Raw genomic sequence first — 22,344 nt, forward strand, 5'->3', positions numbered from 1 at the left:
AGCTTAATAGTTTCCCGATGTTGTTATCTGGGAAGCTTTGCTTTGTCTCTGCGCATGTGTCTTACACAATAACTAAATACAGAAAATGCTCCTCAAATGAGCAAGTGGAGTGCGGTCATGTAACCCACCTCTGAGAATTTGCTTCATGACCAAAGCAGAGGGTCACATCCAACGTGATGGTCTAGATTGGCTGGAGTTATTTTTCTTTTCCTTGAATTGAAATGATTGGTGAAATGCAAGCAGGAAAATGTTCATTAGCATTTGACAGAGCACAGTCATGAAACGTTGAAGACTAGTTGGCTTCTTGGTAGATTTTTGTTTTGCCTTTTTTTTTAGTGTTGCTGTGTTCACTTGACAATCATATTTTTGTTTTGAAAATAAATAATTAATATTGTCACCCTTTGACTTAAAAGCCATCTGTACTTCACAGCTGTATGTACAGTCAGCTGAGTGAGAGTAATAGTGCTTTGCATTTCTGTTACTGTCTGTGCCTATACATGTCAGAGTTGCTCTCTCACTACTTTGGCTGGGTGGAAATCTGATGGGTGTCTGTGGTCCCCATTTAAATAACGAAATTAAGTTACAGTAAGACATTCTGTCACATTGCCATGCCACTCTTTGGTTCAGAACATTAATTAACCCTGTGATTAATCTCTCATGTGAATTATTGTTGATGCAGTCTTCGTAAAAGCTTTATAGGAATAAATCTTTAATGAAGCATCTTAGAGGCATCAGAGAGACTTACAGTTCTTAAAAAGAACTGCTTTTCCTACTCTTTCCACAGAAATAGCTGATGAAAAAAAATCATCTATTCAGTAGATGAAGCTGTGTGTGTAAGGGGCAAAGGTTTGATTTCTGTGAAACTGGTGTAACATGGGTAGAGACACTATTCAGGATTTAGACATCACTTGCAGGAAGAAAATTTAACAGTTGTCACCTCAGATTACTGATTCTTCATTTCTGTCCTAACTTATAGGTTGGGCTTGACTATAATCCTTGAGTTACTCTGTGCGTTAACATGTGAAACTATTTTCAGAAAATTAAGGTGGAGAATGACCTAGCTGAAGTTACCACTATGTCCATGATATTATAGAAAAAACCCCTGTAGTATTCTGAAAGTATGTGCACACTGCCTGTTCAAAGGCCAGGAGTGCCTTGGGCAAAAGATGATGCTGCGTACTTGCCTGTCACTGCATTTTATTAGTCTGCTAAGGACAACTATGAATATTTCCATCACATTGTACCTTTCCAGCCACTTACTTTCATCTTCTCTTGTTTTAATTAACAACTGCTTCCATAGCTATGCTTTTGAAATAAATTCAGTGCCTGCCTTTGGATGTCAAGGCATTCTGAGATATTATTGCTAAAGAAGAAATTCTGTGGAAAATATTTTTGCCTCTCACTGTGGAAGGTGGTTCTGTGTGGTCCTTGGTCACTGTTTTCTCTAGAGTGAGCAGGTTTAGGATGGTTAACTTCACAAGTTAACTTCAGTGGCCATGGGGGTTTTTGCCTTGATCTCTCTTGCTTATATAGTAATAGACTACCTGAAATCCAACTTGTCAACGAAGTCCAAATCTTAATGCACTTCAGTGCTTCTCAGCTCATCATCTTAATGGCTGTCAACACGGATTTAGAAGATCTGTCCTTATTTCTGGAAATACTGTTTCCACAGCAGGGCACTGAAGCTGCACATTTGAAACATGTTTGAGAAAGACTAAAGTTATGCTTTTTCTCTTCAATTAGGCAATTTTTCCAATGCCAGCTAAAAAATTGTGATGAGAAAGTAGCAAGGATTTAATTTATTTTTCTCAAATTATTTGGCTTCCGAATGTGCACTGGAGGCTCAGTAGACTGCAACACAAGCAGTGTATATAGATTTTAGAATGTTTTTTATAATCTTTTAAATGGAGAAAGATGATCAGCCTTAGTAGAAGACTGATGCTGCTTGTAGTGGTGATGCTTGGCACCCCTCAAAGCCTTTCTCTCACTTTCTTCTACAGCTGGGCCTCTCACAGGGGAGAGAAAATATAATGAAGGGTCCATGAATTGAGATAAGGACCAGGAGAGATCACTCACCAAATACCATCACAGGAAAAGAAGCTGGAATTGGAGACATTAATTGGATTTGTTACTGACAAAATCAGAGCAGGATAGTGAGAAGTAAAATAAGATCTTAAAAATGCCTTCCCCCCCACCCCTCCCTCATTCCCAGATTTACCTGCTCCCCCAATGGCACAGAGAGATGGGAAATGAGGATTATGGTCAGTTCATCAGAAGTTGTTTCTCCCACTGCTCAGGGAGAGGAGTTCTTCCCCTGCTGCACCATGGGGTCCCTCCCACAGGAGACAGTTTCCATGAACTTCTCCAGTGTGAGTCCATCTCACAAGCAGCAGCTCTCTGTGACCTGCTGCAGTGTGAGTCCATCCCACGGACAGCAGTCCTCCCAAAACTGCTGCAGCGTGGGTCACTCTTCCACAGGGTGCAGTCCTTCATAGACAGGCTGCTCCAGCATAGACCCCTCTCTCCATGGGCCTCCCATGGGTTCACAGCCCAACCTTATCAACTAGACAATAGCACCAAATGCCACATCCAGCCTTGTCTTAAACACCTCCAGGGACGGTGACTCCACCACTTCCCTGGGCAGCCCATTCCAATGCCCAGCCACCCTTTCTGTGAAGAACTTCTTCCTAATGTCCAACCTAAACCACCTTTGGTGCAGCTTCAGACTGTGTCCTCTTGTCCTGTCACTGGTTGCCTGGGAGCAGAGACCGACCCCCACCTGGCTGCACCCTCCTTTCAAATAATTGTATAGAGTGATCAGGTCTCCCCTGAGCCTCCTTTTCTCCAGTCTAAACAAGTCCAGCTCCCTCAGCTAGTCCTCACAGGCCTTGTGCTCCAGACCTTTCACCAGCCTTGTTGCCTTTATCTGGACATGTTTGAGCGTCTCAGCATCCTTCCTGAATTGAGGTGCCCAGAAGTGGACACGGCACTCAAGATGTGGCCTCACCAGTGCCCTGTACAGGGCGACAAGCACTGCCCTGGTCCTGCTGGCCACACGATTGCTGATACAGGCCAGGATACCATTGGCCTTCTTGGCCTCAGTGGCCAAGAAGGACCTCTGCTTGCTCATGTTCAGTCCACTGTGAATCGGTATCCCTAGATCTCTTTCTGTCTGGCCTCTGTCCAGCCACTCTGTCCCCAGCCTGTAGTGTTACAAGGGATTGTTGTGACCAAAGTGTAGGACCCAGCACTATCATATCACTGGATTTGGTCCATTTATCCAACCTGTCCAGGTCCTGTTGGAGAACCCTCCTACCCCGCAGCAGATCAACACTTAACACTCAACTTAGTGTGATCTGCAAATTTGCTGATGGTGGACTCGATCCCCTCACCCAGATCATCAGTAAAGATATTAAACAAGACTGGCCCCAGCACTGATCCCTGGGTGACACCACTAGTGACAGGCCACCAACTGGATGTAACTCTATTCACCACCAGTCTCTGGGCCTGACTATCCAGCCAGTTCTTTTCTTTTTAAATCAGCATTTGCAATGTGGCCTGACAGTGATGCCATGAAGATTTTTGCCTCTTCTTTTAGACCCCTGTTATACCTTTTTACAACTTCTGTATTCCTAGTGCTTTTTCCCTACATTCTTGGACTTGTTTGTCAAGCTAAGAGACTAAACATTTTAGAAGCTTCGTAGCTAGGGATCAGTGTACCCCAGACCCCAAGGTCCTCTCCAGAACATATTCTGTAAACCAAGATAGAACCATCCAGGGGAAGGCTCTCCTTGGGGAGGGGGGCTCACTTGAGCCTCTCATTGGGGAATCTTTGATAGATATGCTAATTAGTAAAACCTATAATGTTATACCAATGTTGGGGGGGAGGAAGAGAGACAAGGAGAGAGAGATAGACTCGGCAGGGTGCATCTCGATGCATATGACCTGGACGTGTGCACCTAAGGATCCTTAAGAATAAATACCAAGGTAAAATCCCTTTTCCCCTTCTAACCGTGTATGACTCTTGATTTTAAGAAAAGGCATCAACAGGACTGGGGTAGAGGCCTTGAATACATACAGTTTTGGCATTACTGTTAATTTCTTTTTTCTTCATTTTCTTTTTGGTTAATTCCCATTGTTTTTCCAGAAAGCATGATAGCTTGATGGGGAGAGAAGGTTTTCTTTTGCTATGTGCATCAAACTGTGTGCAGAAAAAAAGATATTCTGTAGTTCACTATAATGCCCAAGGTTATTCTGCTGACATGGCATGAGAAGATATAAAATTGCTATGAAGAAAGTTTTAACTCTAGAAATCATTCAATCCACAGCATACATAGCATCCCAGCAGACTTTATGGAAAGTGTAGATATTTTGCTCTGTGCCTCTCTTCACTGTTCTTGTTCACAGATCAGAGCCCTGAGAGGGTCCACAGCTGGGAAAGCCTGAGATGCTGTGCATGAACAAGATGTGAACAGTTGAGGGAGTATGGACAGATAGATCTAAAGACTGATCACACTTGGGCACAGATTTCTATTTTGTTATTTATTTTCAGTGTTCTTGTTTAGGTGATAAATAAACCAGTATTTTTTATTTCTTATATAATAAAGCATCCCAGGGCTTCATACTTTCTTATCCTCAAATCCCTATATTATAGTGTGTATGCATAATTAAAATCAGAGAATATGAAGTCATTTGAGGTCCCAAAAGAATGCTCTAAAATGCTACAGATAGTACTGTATCGGCAGTAATCCATGATTATTGTAGAAAAAAAAGAGTTCTAGAAGTGGGCATGGGTCAGTACCTGGTGGAATTAACCAAAGATGGATTATTTCAACTAGCTTTCATCATGCCCTTTTTTCTTAATCCATATTTCCTAATCCAAGAAGCAATCTTCAATGAGTACTTTGACACAGGAAAAGCAGAAGAAAAAAGAAAAAATTGTTTAACTGGAAATCATATAAAATGACAAAGACATGGGGTATGTCAACATGGCACACTCAATGTTTGTCTAGTCCAGTCTCAATCAGCTGTACTTGATATTGCCATGTGCTGGAAGAGTCTGGTGCTTTTCCCTCCAGAATCAGGAGGCCAGTTGAGGTTGACAGTGCTCCAGCTGGTTGTTAATGCCTGAATATCAAATGATTTATTTGCAAGTTGGAAAGTCGTGCAATATGTTAATAGCTCTATGCTGGGCGTGTGCTGCTAGCCCTTTTCTGGACATCATTTAGGAATACCTCTGCTCCTCTTGGTACCCTGTTCTGCTTTTCTTGAAATGTGCAGTCATAGCTGTGCTTTGATGTCTATGAAAGTCCACTTGTCTATTTTGGCTTTGTCAAGGCCACATTGGCAGTTGTCAAGTGAGTTTATAATTTTAACAGTATTGGAGTCACAATCAGATTGAATACCATAGGTCTTAAAAGTGAATGTTTTGTTAATAACAATTTGTTAATACGCTGCAGGCTTGCAGATAACATTCAGGGTGGGGAAAAAATTACCCAGGAGAGTCATGTTTTTTTGGATGGAGATAGTGCCTAGGGGAGCAGAGGCCTTGTACATGTTCAGAGCTCTTGGTGTCTTCTGAGGGGAGGGCAGAATGGCAGAGAAGATGCAGTCCAGTCATGGTGTTTTGCAGGAAAGACTATTCCTGTGCTGTGGTGGGACTTTTATGTAGCCAGGAGCCAAAACAATGCTTGTCTCTTACTGCTGCTTTGTCTGCTTATTCATTAATGAAATTAATTACTATGTAACAATAAAGATTTTTTCCTCTGTAGCCAGTGATGTCAAGCAACTCACTGGGTTGGTAATTAATCACCCTTTTCATTTTCCCAAGAAAAGACCATACACCCTAACGTAGGCACTGACCAGCTCTGAAGCAAGGAGGACAAACCCGTATCTTGCTAGATGTAAGTGGTAGTCATAATCCTGACCGCAGAAGTGAGAGATTTGAGATTACTGGAAAGCTGTCATTAAAGTCACCTTCCCACCCCAGGGCATAAAGCAAAGTACTTCTTTCTGAAGGAATAGTTTTAGTGTGGGTTTGGGTGTTTTGGGCCTTTTTTTATTACTAGGTATCTATGATTTTGGCAGTATAGGAGGGACATAGGCTCAGAATGGAGATAGGGAGTGTTGATACCTTCATTGTGTTTTGAGTCCTTACCGTTAGTATTTTTCTTCAGAGGGCATAGAACAAGTAGGGTGATTCTTTCTACATGTGCCTGTTAACCCAGAAGATAGTCATGCAGTTTCTCAAATAAGTTAACAAGGTAGTTCCTACTGCTTTTAATATTAGATATTTTAAGAGAAACAGAATTTTCCTTTTTTTTGTGCTTGGATAAAGATTATGCTTTGAAATCATGATAGGTATGCCCTCAGTTCCTAATTCCCCTGCTAGAATTTGGCTTATGACTGATCAGATACATTGAAAAGGCAACTGCCGTCTTGACATCAGTGTGGCATGCTTATTGTCACGTATATCTGTTTGAGAAGTGGAGACGTGGGTTTAAGCCATGCTAGGATGAACAGAACTTTCATATTGCTTCAGAAAAACAAGAAAACTAATAGATGATCTCCTTCCCACTCAAATGCACTAAAGGGTTTTTTAATTATTATATTAGGAATTTTAACACTTCATGCCTATTTATTTTAGTATTAATTTCTGGATATTTTTCCCTTATTTGTCTCACCATTCCTGTTTTTTTGTATTTGGTAATAATGTTTTTCTTCACAACCTCCTGAGCCAGTTAGTTCACTATCTGCTATGTCAGGTGCTTTCTTTCCTCTGCCCTAAGCAATTTCCTGATTTCACATATTTTCCCCTAGCTCTAGTATTGCAGGATTCAGTGGATAGCAGTTCTGCATTTGCCTTTCCCACTACGCTCATAATTTCAGAAGACTTGCTCTTATTCCTCCTTGAACACCATCTTGCCCTGTAAGGGAAGCTCTATCCTCTCACTCATTTTAGTTCTTCCCTATTAATCAAGTTCGGCTATGTCGTACTCGGGATGCAGAGACCAGAACTAGGTGAAACATTCAAGGTGTGATTACTTCAAGGCTTTAAATAGTGGCAAAATGTCCCTCTGTTTTTTTCATAATATCATTCCAAATGATGCCCAACATTTTCTTGATTTTCTTTTTGGCCACTGCTGTACTCTAAGTTGATATTTTCAGAGCTAATAGAGTGATGATTTTTCCTTAATTTAAATGATATCAAAATCCTACTCAAGTACTAGTAAATAAACAAGCAATATATTTTAGCTATTATAATTATTTTTTCTATCACACTATCACAGAATCAATTAGGTTGGAAAAGATATCTTACATCATTGAGTCCAACCTATGACTTAAAACCACCATGTTCAGTAGACCATGGCACTGAGTACCCCACCTCCCTGGGCAGCCCGTTCTAATGTCTAATCACCCATTCTTTGAGGAAATTCTTCCTACTGTCCAACCTAAACCACCTTTGGTGCAGCTTCAGACTGTGTCCTCTTGTCCTGTCACTGGTTGCCTGGGAGCAGAGACTGACCCCCACCTGGCTGCACCCTCCTTTCAAATAATTGTATAGAGTGATCAGGTCTCCCCTGAGCCTCCTTTTCTCCAGTCTAAACAAGTCCAGCTCCCTCAGCTAGTCCTCACAGGCCTTGTGCTCCAGACCCTTCACCAGCCTTCTTGTCCTTCTGCAGACTTGCTCCAGCACCTCGATGTCCTTCTTAAAGTGAGGACCCCAAAACTTGACACAAGACTTGAGGTGTGGCCTCACCAGTGCTGAGTACAGAGGGAGAATGACATCTCAAGTCCCTCTGGAGACACTGTTCTTGATAAAGGCTGGGATGCCATTGGCCTTCTCGGTCACCTGGGCACACTGTTGGCTCATGTTCAGCCTTTTCTCTGCATGGCACTGTAAAGCATAGAAAATATGTTCTCTTATTTGTGATATTACATACTAGTATGTAGTAGTTAGTGTTTAGTTGAGATTCATATGCTTTGGCAAGAAACTGGTGCAGTGTACTTGATGTATCTACTGTGGAAGAAAAAATGCAAAGTTAGCATTCAGAATAATATGCTTAAAGAAGTCAAAAATTCTTCTGGGTAGAAAGGCATCCAATCCAGGAATATTGTAAACACATTCATTTGCCCTCTGCCACTCTGTACCTGAGAATGCACAGTACTGTGGAAAACAGCAGTGAGTCTAAGTCAGACACCATGCTGAGATAACAATTTTTGAAGAATTGCTGGATCTCTGGAGGTGACCATATCTGTCAGCTGGAAAGACTGCAACAACTCTGGGAGAGATATTTTCTATGGGAATAAACTGAGTGATGTGACTTGAACAAAATAAAAAAACCACTATGTGGCCAAATCACAAAGTTTTTCTGTGGGAAAGATTGCTTGCCTCATTGAACACCTTGAAATAGATAAATTGTCTGTTAAGCAGCTAGCAACGTGATCTCTGGGGGTCATGATGAAAAACAAGAATAGATATTGCTGACCCTTAATCTGCATGGCAGGAAAGGCTTGGCCAACCTGAAGTTGAGTCATCTGTATTGCAAACAGATATTAGATGGAAATGAAGTTATTCCAATGAGAGACATTTGTGAGTGTAAGCACTGAAGCATAAGTTTACTAGCTTCTTGGTAAGCTTGAATACTTAGCGCCATAAATCAGGTTATAAAGATATGCCAGGGCTTGGAAAAAACAGCTACAGTGGAAGGACACAAGAAGAAGGAAAATCAGATCTGATTTTGCAAGTTATTTCTGTAAGTGCATACAATTTTAAGTTCATACACAAACCTTAGTGAATTTAGGAGTCAGGTGTACATTCATAAGTTTTTACTGATCTAGGGCGTAAATTACTACATTAGGATTACAGGAACTGTCTGAAGTTTTGCCAGCCTTTGGCAAAACTTGCAAAAATTCCTTTCAGTTGAAAAGACATTTATCTTCCTCATTTGAAAGAGCTTGAAAGTGTTAGTCCTGTTCCAGACTGTCCTCCTTGCTTTGGAGATCTCAGCCTGTCTTCGTAGGAGAGGTGCAGATCAATGTGGTGGCTCTTCTCTGGATTTGTTCCAACAGGTCCACCTCCTTCTTGTGTTGGAGATCCCAGAGCTGGATGCAGTAATCTAGATGGGGTCTCACCAGAGCAGAATAGAGGGGCAGCATCATCTCTCTTGACGTGATGCTCACACCTCTTCTGATGCACCCCAGCATAAGGTTGGCTTTCTGGGCTGTGATTGCACACTCTTGGGTAATGTTGAGCTTTTCATCCACCAAGACCCCCAAGTCCTTCTCTTAAGGGATGTTCTCAATCCATTCTCCATCTGGCCTATATTTGTGCTTTGGATTGCCCTGACCCACATGCAGGACTTTACAGCTGGCTTTGTTGAACTTCATGAAGTTTGCACAGATCTTCCTCTCAAGCCTTAAAGTCCATCTGGATGGCATCCCTTCCCTCCAACTGTGTTGACAGACTCCGGCACAGCTTGGTTTTGTTGGCAAATGACAACAAGGATCTTTGATTGTGATCAGCAACAAACTATTTGCTTAGAAATGCCACAGGTTGCTCTAATGACCTCACAGCTTAGCTAACAAGCCATGCTCTGAAACCTTGGGTGGGTTTTTTTGGCACTGCTTAAAACCTGAACACAGTGTGGCCTCAAGCTAATGGTCTCTCCGGAGAAGAGTATTCTGTTTTTTGGAAAATCTTACCAGAAGGTTTTTGCACAGGGACTGCTCAACTGCCCAAGTTATAAATGGTATTTACATCAATATACTGAACTTCTTCTGGTACACTGTCATTGCAGATTAAGAATTTTTACTTCATCTCACTGAGACCTTTGGTTCACTCTGTTACAAGTAGTTCCTCTGGGGTCTACCTGTAGAATAACAGTACCAACATATGGAAGTGAATTAGTGAGCTGTTAACTGGACATTGATTGCACGGGGGAAAAAAAGGGTGCTGCAAAATTAAAAAAGGTCCTGAAATGCAAGTAGAACTTGTAATGCAGTGAAGGGATGTGTTCAGAGTGAGAGAGAATTCCTTTTCTCATTGATATCTGTATTCCGTTTATTGTACTCAGTAAAAGTCCAAGGAAAGGCGGAAGATTTCTCTTGCCCTTCAGATAATATTTCCAGGCTTGCTCTTGATGCAGGAGCTCATGGTACTAACAGAAGCAGGAAACCTGGACAAAATATGCCTGACATTGGTGCTATTCATAACACGCTTTTTTATTGGCTATGCTGTATGTTGCTCAAGGTCGGAGATGATTGGCAGTGTCAAGGAATGTTCTGAAGGTTTGCAGAAGCCACTGAGTCTTAGTAGAACCCTTTAGATGGTAGATTTTGTCCAGTTAAAGTAATGTTTAAATAGTTTATTTTCCCAGAGAGGTGAAGCAGCTGAATGGTGTGGCTGTAACCAGCTAGGTGCTGGGAAAGGAGCTGCAAGGTGCTGGGCTGTGAGCTGGTCCGTCTCCAGGAGGCTGCTTTGCAGGGGAGAAAGCAGAAGAGGAAGTGGTGACCTTGAAGCTATGCCACTCCATTGGCTATTAGAAATAAAGTTTAAAGATGCTCTGTGGTGGAAGGCAGAGGACACGTAGAAGGTACCTTTTGTTTCCTTCTCCCCATTTCTTTAGAGAAAGAGATGAATAGGAGAGGTCACCCCCCCAGGTAGGTCCCCCATGCCTGTGGCTCTTTAGGCCTGAAGAAGTTATTTCTGCCTTCAAACTTCATCTGGGATTCTTCACAGATTAAAAAAAAAACAAAACAGAAGAGGGAAAAATCTTCACTGTGGTCAGTGTGCTATTTTGCCAACAGCAACAGAACGATTTCCTTGTGTAAACCTGTATATAATGAGAACAGGGGTGCTCAAACAAGCTTACATTACCATAATTTATTTCACGTTACTAATGAGCATTGTAATAGATGTATATTTTAAATAAAACACTCTGTATTATATTTCCTAGTGGGTTTTTGTTACTTTTGCTCTTATTATTTCACTGTTATTTTTAAAAATCTATTTACCTCTATTTTTTCCCTTGTGGTTGTGCTTTGCCTCTTTTTCCTGCCATTTAAAAGAACAAGAGAAAGATCCAAAGTAGTTGCACAGCTGGTTTCACACTGATACATTAAATCTGTTACAAAAAGATATTATGTTGTTTCTTAAATTTTTAATTATATTTCAGATACCTCTTATATCTACAAATAAAAAGGGACATTTTCCATGGCCGTTTGCTGTGCTCCTTTTCTGATGCTGCCTACTTGGGTGCCTGTATTGTCCAAGGTAAGTATGAGCAGCAGGCTTCTTTAAATACTTCACTCATGTGTTGGTCCTATCAAAGCAGCAACACAAAACTTGTGTGACTACAGCTACTAGTAACGTGTTGTTGTTGTTGTACTGTTTCCCTGTATTGACATGCCACTACGAAACATAAATAATGCAGCCAGTTAGCCAATGAAAACCAAACTGGAGCTTAAAAAACAATTAAACCAAGCAAGTTATCTTAGCATTTTAGTGAAGAAATATGGCATCAATGTTAGATTCCACTTATTAAAAAAGAAAAACTCTGTTCTGAATCATGAATGGAAATGTAGCCTATTCCATTTGAATTAAGCAGGAGAAAGCGTCATTTGGTGCTCTTTCTTATGTTAAAGAAGACCTGTGTGATGATGGAATCTCTGACAAAAATAGAAGATGTGATTCAAGGGGAAAGAAAATTTATTTTCCTTTTTTTTTTTTTTATTCTCCTTCTGTCTCTCCATTATTTCCTTAGGACCAAATTCAGGTATATATCTTGAATTGTACAGAGAGGAATATCATCTATATATCTGATAAGGGAAATCATATGCTTGAGAGTTCCCTTTGTTCCACCTTAATGTGAATGAAGCTCTTAATGCATTACAAGGCAGTGTATCCAAAACAAAACTGAGCTCAGGCCTTATTAAAAGAGGCTCATTTAGAAAATTAGAACACCAAATGCCAGGTTTGGGTACCTAAGTGACACATCTTTTAGAAGAGAAATCAAGTTCTGCCTGGTACCTTAATGAAAATTATGGCCTGTGTTTCTCTGCTAGAACAGAATTAGGACCAGTCCATACCAGTGAGAATAAATCATGGGAAAAAGGGGAGAATCAGGTGTGCATTGTTTTAGTTCTGCCTGGTACCAGAACGATAGATACTCAAAGGGGAACATTGCCTATGCTTCTGTTTTACGGAGCATTTTTCTGCCACAGAAAATAGTTTAGTATTACTAATTAATGCAGTAGTTAATAACGCATTGAAGTTCTCTTGAAACTCATTGATTAAAGTGGCAGTTATAAGGATTTTGTTGTTTCAGCTAATTATAAATTCCTTAAAGAAACATTTCTTGAGAGATGCTGGATTCTTACTGAGCATGGAAGTACCTTGAATTACACTGCATTTACTGACTTCTTTCTGTATTAATTAGTGTTCCAATTGGATTTTTCTGTTTTGTTTTGTGTTTTGGATCTTTTCAGCTGAGCTTGGTGATTATGATCCTGATGAACACCCAGAGAATTACATCAGCGACTTTAAGATTTTTCCCAAGCAGTCACAAAAGCTTGAGAAGAAAATAGCTGAAATGCATAAAAATGAATTCAGGTAATTTATAATGCTGTTTGGTAAAAAGACAGCTAAGAAATACTTTTATCTGTTTCCAAGTAGCATATGTTAACTTAGGAGGGTTTGTTCCATGAATTATAACCGAAGCTCTACCAATATGCTGTCTAATAAGCTGTGTTTGAAAATGTGGTTTCAGCTTAGGCAGTTTTCTCTGCCTGTTAACCTTCATTAATCATAGCTGTTTCCTGCATGACTGCTGGTAATTTAAACTTCATTTGCTTGAAATGTAGGTCTGGTTAGTGGGAACAGCTCTCATGATCAGAGCTGCTCTGGTTGATTAGTGGAATAACATCTTTCATTTATGGATCACACGTTTTTTGCCCAGAAATTTCTGTCTGTTGAGCAATTCTAAAATTCTTGATAGATATTGACCTGATTGAAACTATAATTAGGTTGTTTTATCTGTAGGTGGTTAATATAGTGGTGAATTGCACAGAAATGTATTTAAGTAACTTCCTTGGAAGACAAAGGAGGTGAGATCCAGGACTCTCTGCATGCTCTTTTTTCTAAATTTTTAAATACTGTAACAAAAAGGAAAGGAGAAAACAGATTAGTCAATCTTCTGGTTTTTAAGTTAAATGAGTTTTAGGAGACAAGTAACAGTGAGCTGTGCAACTGTACCCTCTTCAGGGTTGCCAGTGAATCACATGCAGAGTGTTGAGAGGGAGCTTTCCTGAGGCCCTCAGCATTTTGCTTAGTTGAGGATAATCCTTGGTACATGGGGAAAGGCACAGGATATGCAGAAAATCAAATGAAAGCAAATGATTACACGAAATAAAAGAACAGTTTTAATTGAAAGATTACAAGGCTCTTTGCACTTGCTTACCCTGTGTTTTGTTTTCGTATTTCAATATATGCAAAAAAAGGAGAAAAATTCTTTTTCAGAAGAGTTAAAGCTTAAAACACTTTTTATTTCCAGAAGTCTATAAAACATGTTTTTAAAATAAAGTGCAACATTCATGACAACAAGATTGCTAGTATTAACGTGTCTTCTCTTTTTTCCTTCCTGAAACCTATAAAATTTCTTTGCATTTCTTTCAGTGAAATGATGTTTTAAATGGCATATATCTAACATTTTTAAAGCAGTCCAGCCTGCACTGTACACGGACCCATAGAAACAGCATTTTAAAATAGGAAGAATAATTTCTTGTTGGTATTGTTCCATGCAGTGTCTGCAGATTTCCAAAGGATAAATTCAACCTTTATAAACCAAGATATTAATCAGTTAAGACAAGGTGCAATTGAAAAGTCTGATAAATTCAGTCTTTCAAGAACAGGCTAGTGCTTTATTTAAACTTAGGAGAAGAGAAGGAAGGCTGGTAGGCCAGTGCTGGTGGGTTTTATGTTTCGTAACACTGGGAGAGATGTATTTTTCTGTGTTGGTTTGCTTTTTCATTTATGTGTAATTCTGAACATCCTTTGTCAATGTAATCATCTAGTTCCTCTGTTATGAACAACCAGACACACTTTTTAGTTCATCTTTTAAATCCCCTTTCCTGTTGGTGTAATCTGTCTGATCCTGTGACAGTAAATGTTATAAGCTTTCACACAGGTCCCTCTGGGATTCTCCAAGTCCTGAATTCCTGCCATCAGTGGTTGCTCAACACACGAGGATATCCCTGAATTTCTTCAGTAGTCTTGTTAAGGCATACCGCTCATTATTGCCTTTTGGAAATCAGATGGTGTCAGGCTGATTTTTTTTGCTTGTGGATCTGCTGGTTCCTATAAAAATCCCCAGGAAGTGTTTGAGGCATAACTACAATTTATAGAAGAATTCTCTTCATATATCCCATTTATATGTTCCATAATTCTCTTTCTATTCCATATTTTACCTGTTTGTATGCTGCGAATTTCAGGCTCAGTGGCTTGTAGCTCTTTGCAGCCCTCATGAACTGCCATCTTTCTTTTCTGTTTTCTTTGCTTAAGTCAGCATCTGGTGTGCCTTACCTATTTGTCTATTTTCAGAGAACAAAGTTTCAGAGCTGTCTGGGTAGCTGCTATCTGGCAATTTCCCACTGTAGCTCTGTCTTGCCAAAATTGATCATCCTCTAACATTTTTTACATCAGACATTCACCAGTCACACACAAGTTTTACCTTTTTCTGGATATTTAATCTGTGTATGTCTATTCTAGCAGTACAAATCAATAAAACATATCCGACATATCATGAACTATATAGAGAGGGTTCCAGTGCTAGATGATCAGATTTACATATCTAGCTGGAAAAAATGATAGGAAAAACAGGCTTCTCTATGGCATTGATTAGCACATCTGCTTCAATGCATCCTTCAGCAAGTTGAATTTTCTGATAAAAATTAATATTGTGCTGCTCAACTAATATTTTTAAAAGTGCTGCAAAGGTTTCATCAGGCCTTTTCTTACAAGATAGTCCAGTGACATGTTAGCTGACATCTAACATGAGAGAACAGATGAGTCTGAGAGCCTTTTTAATCCAGATGCCATTCATGTGCCTTCAAAATTGTTACCTCTCAGTTTCAGCTCTGTGTCTGATTCTTTGTTTTCTTCACATGTGTAAACAAACAAAGATCGTGACATCTCTCTCCAGCAGTAGGCTCCCATATAACCAAAGCCCGCGGGCTTGGAAGAGGCCAGTTCTTCACTGAATCCTTTGTCAACATCCTTAAGGCCTGTTCATTGGTCCCATCTTTTCTTCGGTCCTACAGAATGAGGGAAGAATTTAGATTTAGAAGGGAACATGAAGGTATGATGGGAGTGTCTGGGAAGCAGCAATAGGGTACTGTGACAGCTTCCAGTGACCTAGTGACTCATTGGGTGTTATTTAGAAGCCTTTTTTATTACTTAAAGCAGATGTATGACATGTTGTCATTATTTCTTACTGGTTTTGGCTATGAGAACTTCACTGGATTTTAACAAAGTATGACCCATTATGTGACTTTCTGTTGCACTTAATTGCAAAAATATAAATGTAACAGACAGAAATTCATAGCAGATTTGTTGAGTTGTGATTATCTTGTGAATTTTAATTAATTATTCTTCCCTTATTAACGAAGGGGGAGGTACAGAACAATACAAAAGACAGAAGAGAAAAACACCTTCTAATAAACTTGATATCAGGTCTCATGTTCTTCAACAGAGTTTCTTACTCTGATAAATTTCCCTAGTTTTGGAAAGATACTTTTCAGCCAGAGCTCCCAGAGGCTAGCCACCTGAAAATACAGAGATTTCTAAGGGAAAGATTGACATAAGTCCCTATCAAGGGAATTTCTTCTTGTAGGACTGATGTTTTGGTAGGGTTTTTCCTTATGTTTTTTTTTTCTTTTTTTTCCTTTTTTTTTAAGAACTCACTGGTTGAAAATCAAGCACTTTTTTATCCCATCTGAAAACTAATAATCCATTTTAGTTCTTATATGAGATATTGCACCATGTATTTATAGAAGTGTTATGTAAAAAGTCTTGGATTTATCTGAAAGCCTCACACAAATATTTACTTTTTCAAAAAATTTATAAAGCTACATGACCTGTTCAAATGCCTGTTTTCAATGCTGACCTCATATAAGTAAATACAAGTTATTTATTATTCCCTTGGATAGCCAATGTGGATGCAGGCTTAAGATACTTGAGTGTTACTGAATTGGCTGTTGTCTCCACTTTGTGTACCAAATGCTTTGCAGAAGTCATATGTGAAAGATTATCTTTTGGGAGAAGGAAAAGTTTCCTCTGAGGATGTGAAATCACTGCCATATTCTGATAGTAACTATCTCAAAACACGTTTAAAGTGTTAAGCTAAAGGGAGTATTTTCTTGAAAACCAGAGTAGAAAATTAATGCTTGTCTTTGATCCAAGCTAAATGAAAAGTGTTGCTTAAATTTGTTTTGAAAGGCATATAACATTTTTATCCTTTGCTGCATCATCTACATTGTAATTACACAGTGAGGATTTAAGCATTTTTCAATTTCCTGTGCTGCTTTGACTCTTACTGCGATCCCTTATCCATACCATCAGTTCCCATGTGGCTTTTACCCTGGTGCCAGCAGGAGCACAGTATATCCCACTGATGCGGCTCTCCAGCTCTTGTGCAGCTGTCAGTGGAGCCACTGGCAAACATAACTACAAATGTTACTATCTGAGTACAATCTGGGAGGCTGTCCTAGAAGGCTTGGCAACGGTTGCTAGAAAATGCTTTTCTTTGTGGGTGTTGTTATAATTTCATTCTAGATTAAAGCAACTTCTTTCATGCTGAGTACATTGAAATTCAGCATACATTGAATACCTCAAAAAGCACTAAAACTAAATTACCATGTAGCAAGTCCAGAATCAGGTGGATTTATTTCATTTAAGTGCTTCTTGCAATTAAAAGAACATATTATATGGTTTTATGTGTAATGCTGGTGGCAGACTCATCTACACTTTATATTTAGCTTCTGGTACTACGCTAATCACATTGGTATCTAACAGCCTCGTACACACGAAGGGAATTCAATTGAAAGAACAGACAGTATGTTCCAACACTTGCAAGTGACATTACAGGAGACAGACCCCACTTTTCTGGGGACCGAGGATTTGTTGAGGTTTAAGTGGAGCTGAGGAGGATGTCTGGAAAAGAGCAGAGCTTGGGCTACTGCAGGGATAAGTGCCTTCCAGGCCTCAGGGGCCAAAGTCTTTTTAATTCCTAGTTCTAAAAAATATACCGAGGACTTTGGAGGGCTGAGTCCAATGTCCTCTTCATTTCAGCTTTGTTATCCCATACTGCCTTCCTTAGAGTTTCCCAATGTAGGCGTTTAGAGCTGTGTATCAGACAATATGTTGGCAACTGTCACTGCTACTTCAAAAATAACTAATTCTCTAAGTATTAAAACACCATTGTGTGTGATGCAATAGGTGAATAATTTGATTCTATTCTGCTACATTTTCCTAGTGTTTTCACTCCAGAATTCATATCAGTTGTAATCTGCATGAATTAGAGAGATGGTTGGAATGTAGTCACCTAGTCCTTTCCCTGAAGGATTCTGTGTGTGCTAATTTCCTCAAAGCTTTTTTCTTCTGAACCATACTTTTCCAACAGAAGTGTGCTTAAAACCAATTCAAATCAAGGAAATGTTCTTGTAATTCTGGATTGACTAACTAGAAAGTAGTGAGATATTCTTTTGTTGGATTAGTGTTTGCATGGCACAGAGAATATTTCCAGAAGATTTACGGTGAGGCACAGCTTTATGTGAGCAAGAATCTAATGGAAGAGGCAGGTGAAGCAGTAATCTAGAGAAAGGAACTTCACAGACAAAAGAACTGACTTTGCCATTCTCTTTTGAAAAACTGAAAAGATATATCAATACATGGGATTTTTCTTTTTATATAATTCCAAGAAGTAGTCAGTAGAAAGGATAATCTGAGTTGAAAAGGTCGTAAAATTTATGGCAACATTGAAAATTTTTTAGCTTTAGGAGAGATTTGTCTTGTGTGCGTGTACTTGTGCATGCACTGAATTTTTTTACCTTTTTATTCCCTGGAAGAGTGGTCATAATCATGATCTAAAAATGTCATTGTTTCTATCATGCTAGTTGTTGACTGTCTCATGGTGAGGATTGGATTCAGGTTCTGCATACTTAACACACTGTTATATTCAGATATCTGTGTGAAATTCTCCAATATATGGATTTCTTCATCAGCTGGAAGGAGCTATTTCCTCTGCCCCCCTCCTCCCTCCTCACCTCTTCTCTTTTTGGAGAAGGCTTTATGGAATAGGTGTGTCGGAACCAGAAATATTAATCTACTGTGATAATGAAACCAGAAAGCTTAGTAGATTTCTCTGTATCATGGGAATACATTTTAAATTAATAATAGGTAAATTAAAACTGCATCTCTTCTGTAAGTGTATTCTGTCTTTGAACACACTTAAAGCTGTCTGTGTCACTGCATCACTTTATGAAATAAAGATGAAACACAAATGTCTGAACACAGACTTCCGAGACACCATCTCAGTCTGATCTCTGAAGTCATACAAATAATTAGAAATGTTCTGGGAGAAGGAATTGTGTAAGTGGCGCGTATCACCACAGCATGCATGCTGTAAAATTAAACCCATAAGCCTTTAATAGACTCAGTAAAAGAGTTTGATTATTGTTTTAAAGTGATTATTTGGGTTTTACTGAGATTCTATCTGTCTGAGAGAAAAAAGAATTTTGCAGTAAAAGTTAAAATTGTTATTTAACTGTTCTGCAGCTTTCTAAGTTCAGTATGTTTCAGCAGTTTTCAGCAATTCATTTACTTCCTAGATGATAATGTCTCTTTCTGTATACAGACCCATTTAAAGGCTTTCCTCTGCCTTCAGTGCCAGGCTGGGCAGTTCCTGGGGAGCTGCACTGCTGCTTGGGCAATGTGCTGGGGCTGGCCTTACTATTCTGATAAACTGAACCACAGCCTACAATGCAATTTCATTTACCAGTATCTTCATTTAGTGCTTTTCTTTGAAATTATCACCACTGGTGTTCTATTTTTCCACTGCAACTGAAACATTAGCAATCATAGCAGGTTTACTTCAATACCACATAGCACCATTATTGTGACTAAAACCAGTAGCAAACAGACTTAGTTTAAAAACATCTCTACTATGTGCTAAAATCTTCTGAGATTAAAGTAAAAGCTGATCAAGACCATTAGCACTATAATTTTATCAAATTGGAGTCTCAGCTGCATGCAAAGACACAGCAGCAAAACCTTATTCATGTGGTAAGCAGTTGTGTGTTCAGTGTACAGTGTAGCTAAATGCACTGATTCTTTATGCAGAGTTCTAAATTTACTTTATGTTAAAAGGAAACCCAGGTAACCCTGTTCTGCTGAAGGATGTCCTCTACAAGCTCTGGGATATAACAGCAAGAATATTTAATAGGAGGACATTCTTCTTGAGGTTGTTACTGTTGTCTCTCCTGAGACCATGATGAAATACGACCATGGTTGCAGGGCAGGGCAAAGAGTGAGCCTGTGTTGTTTAAAGCATTATAGCTGGTTTCCCTGGTTTGCATGGAGGGGAATACATGATGTTGCTAGAGACCAGATCATTATGTACATATTTATTTATTATTTTATTGAAAGACATTAATACATCTTACAAACCATGAATGTCCAGAAATTAAACATAGATAGGACATACTCTAGTAAAGTATTGCTGTTGTATTTTGCAGCAAGTACCTTTGCTTGACATAGAGATGACGCAAAAGGGTGGGCTGTAATTGTTATTACTAGTCTGTTAATAGTAGGATCTCACATCACTTCATAAGTCAGTAAGAGGATCAGGGAATACAAATCAAGTGACCTCATTAATGTCCTTGAGGAACCAAGAAGGTGAGAATAACATAGAAAATATTTTTTCTTTGTTGTTATTACTCTATGGTCTTTGTTAAAAGGCATTAATGCTCAATCCTGTGCTATTTCATCCTTAACTTTTACTGAGATTTATGACTTTGGTATGTAACAGATACATATTTCAAAGGAAAGGTATGAAGGGAAGAAAATTCTGGAGCGAATTGGTATTGGCAGTGAGTGAAGCAAGAAGACCTTCACTGTGACACACCCTGGAAGTTATTCCCTGTTGAGCTTCCTTGCCTTTGAAGTGCTTCAGAGTTAGGGACCCTGTGGAGAACAAAAAGAGCTTTTGCATCCTCTAGTGCATACTTCTCATGAGCCTCAAGTTAAAAACAGAGTGTGTTGCATACTTCTCAGTGTTCTGTTGAAATATTTGTTTCATTAAAATTTTATTAGGAACTTTTGGATTGATAGATTCCTGGGTTGAATCATTAATTTGTAGCTAATGGCTGTGGAGCTCTAATTTCACAAGTAATCCACTTTTTATCATTTTTATGGTATGCAGAAACTTTTCTGAGTAGTGGTTTCTTTTGCTGGTCCTCTTCAATACCTTTGTATGCTGCAGATGGGTGCTGTAGCGCCTGGAACAGATAGAAAGGGAATATATATTTCCCTTAATGCTGAATATATACTGAAAAATAAGGTCAAGAGCAGTAAATGCACTGAGAGACATGAATTTCCAAAGAGTACTGGGTTCCAAAAAAGCAAAGATGTGTTGCCTAAATATTCCCTTTTTTTCCACTGTAAGAGGCAATAGTTGAAATACTTCAATAAGTGAGTACACTATAAATTCTTATGTAGGGCTGTTTATTGGACATAGAAAGCTTAAGGGCTTTTTAACAAAGAAAATCAAAGGCATATCTAATGTTAGATCAGTGATTGGTAAAAAAAAATGTTGACTTTGCTGATAGGATTTGCTACAGTTATATTTTTATTTAGTAAGAAAAATTTCATTACTAAGTTACACACAAAAAGCGTATTATCAAGGCTTAAATATTAATCCTTTGATAAGAGATGAATGAGGATTTTTTCATTTGATATTGTCCTTGACTCTTGTGCTTTGAGATGTTCTTTTAAGGCTTTGCACTGTAGCCATCTGATTAGCCTGTAATTGGATAAGATCAAATTTGTCAATGTCTTCTGCTTTTTTTTCCCCCAAGTACTGCAGCTTGTTTCACTTAATGCACACAAAATTAGCATAGTTTCAGAGGCTATAGGGGAGCCTGATAACATTTTTTTTAAATGGCTCTTTAACAGTAATAGGAAGTTAAGATGTTTTTCCCCATTTGAATATGCCAACTCCCCAGACAATAATGTTACAAATTACTTGTCACTTTTTGGTCCATTGAATCCAGAAGATTGACTATCCCTTGTACCAGCAAACAGAGGTGGATAAAAAAAATGCATTTTATGATCCTTTATTTTTGTAAGGCCTAATACCCAATAAACACTCAAACTGTTTGGCTTTTTACTATGCAACATAACTATTCTAAGTAATTTAGGTCAACTAGTTAATTACTTCTGTCAAGTGCAGTCGACTGGTACATGCAATGAACTTGTTGCTCTTTTAGGGGTCATTTATGGTCTTACAGTTGTGATGACACATAAAGTTGTGATTTACTAGTATTTAAAATGGAGAAAAAACTTAGTAGACCTACCAAAAAATTGACTGGAAAAATAAGCATTTTTGTTTTGTTTGCTGCTTTCTTGCTGCTTTCTGCTTAATTATTAGCTATATAAATAGACATTTGTAATTTTTGGTGGAAATGGTGAGAAAGAGACCAAAGTAGGAAAGAGAAAGAAGTCCACTTCTTCTCTAATTTTTTTTTTTTTAATTTAGAAGCAAAACATCCACAAAAATGTGGTCTGAAATAAAGTGAAGGCTGTGTAGAGTCAAAAGAGGTCCACAGCTGATACTGAAGAAGCCCAAGAAATATCATGGGGTTGACTAGGAGAGGATGAACAGTGAAGTAAAAATGAGCTATTTTAAAACTGTGTAACAGAAAAGGTTATTGATACTTACATTGCCACAGGTCATCATCCTGTTATGTTCAAAATAGGATTTGATATCCAGAAGCATGCTAGATGTTGTTTTAATTGTTGAACTGAATTTTAGGCCAGATACTGGATATCATATGTCAATACTTGTTGGTTTCTACCTGATGGGGAATAACAGGCTTAGAGGGAAATTATTGGGAAATTGGCTACACCAATCCACGGTTTTAAGTGTTGTTTAAGTGTTTAAGTGTGAAGTTTTAAGTGTTGATTTCCATGTACAATTGGTCACAGTGTGAGGCTGGATTCACAAAAAAATTTTGGGGTAGAATAAAGTATGACTATTTCTATGTTCCTTGAAAATTTGTTTATGGCTC

At 38.8% G+C, this 22,344-nt stretch overlaps 1 protein-coding gene across 4 annotated transcripts in view; it reads left to right on the forward strand.

Moving 5' to 3' along the window:
* Positions 1-22,344, forward strand: part of FRMD3 (FERM domain containing 3) — a 136,373-nt gene that overhangs the window by 85,955 nt on the left and 28,074 nt on the right. For all 4 annotated transcript variants that reach the window (XM_039567277.1, XM_039567276.1, XM_010403702.4 and 1 more), the window contains 2 exons: positions 11,178-11,275; positions 12,490-12,613. In XM_039567277.1, the coding sequence (XP_039423211.1) occupies positions 11,178-11,275; positions 12,490-12,613 (222 nt within the window). The remainder of the gene's footprint in view (positions 1-11,177; positions 11,276-12,489; positions 12,614-22,344) is intronic.

Source organism: Corvus cornix, chromosome Z, assembly GCF_000738735.6.
Source record: "Corvus cornix cornix isolate S_Up_H32 chromosome Z, ASM73873v5, whole genome shotgun sequence".
Classification (NCBI taxonomy): Eukaryota; Metazoa; Chordata; class Aves; order Passeriformes; family Corvidae; genus Corvus; species Corvus cornix.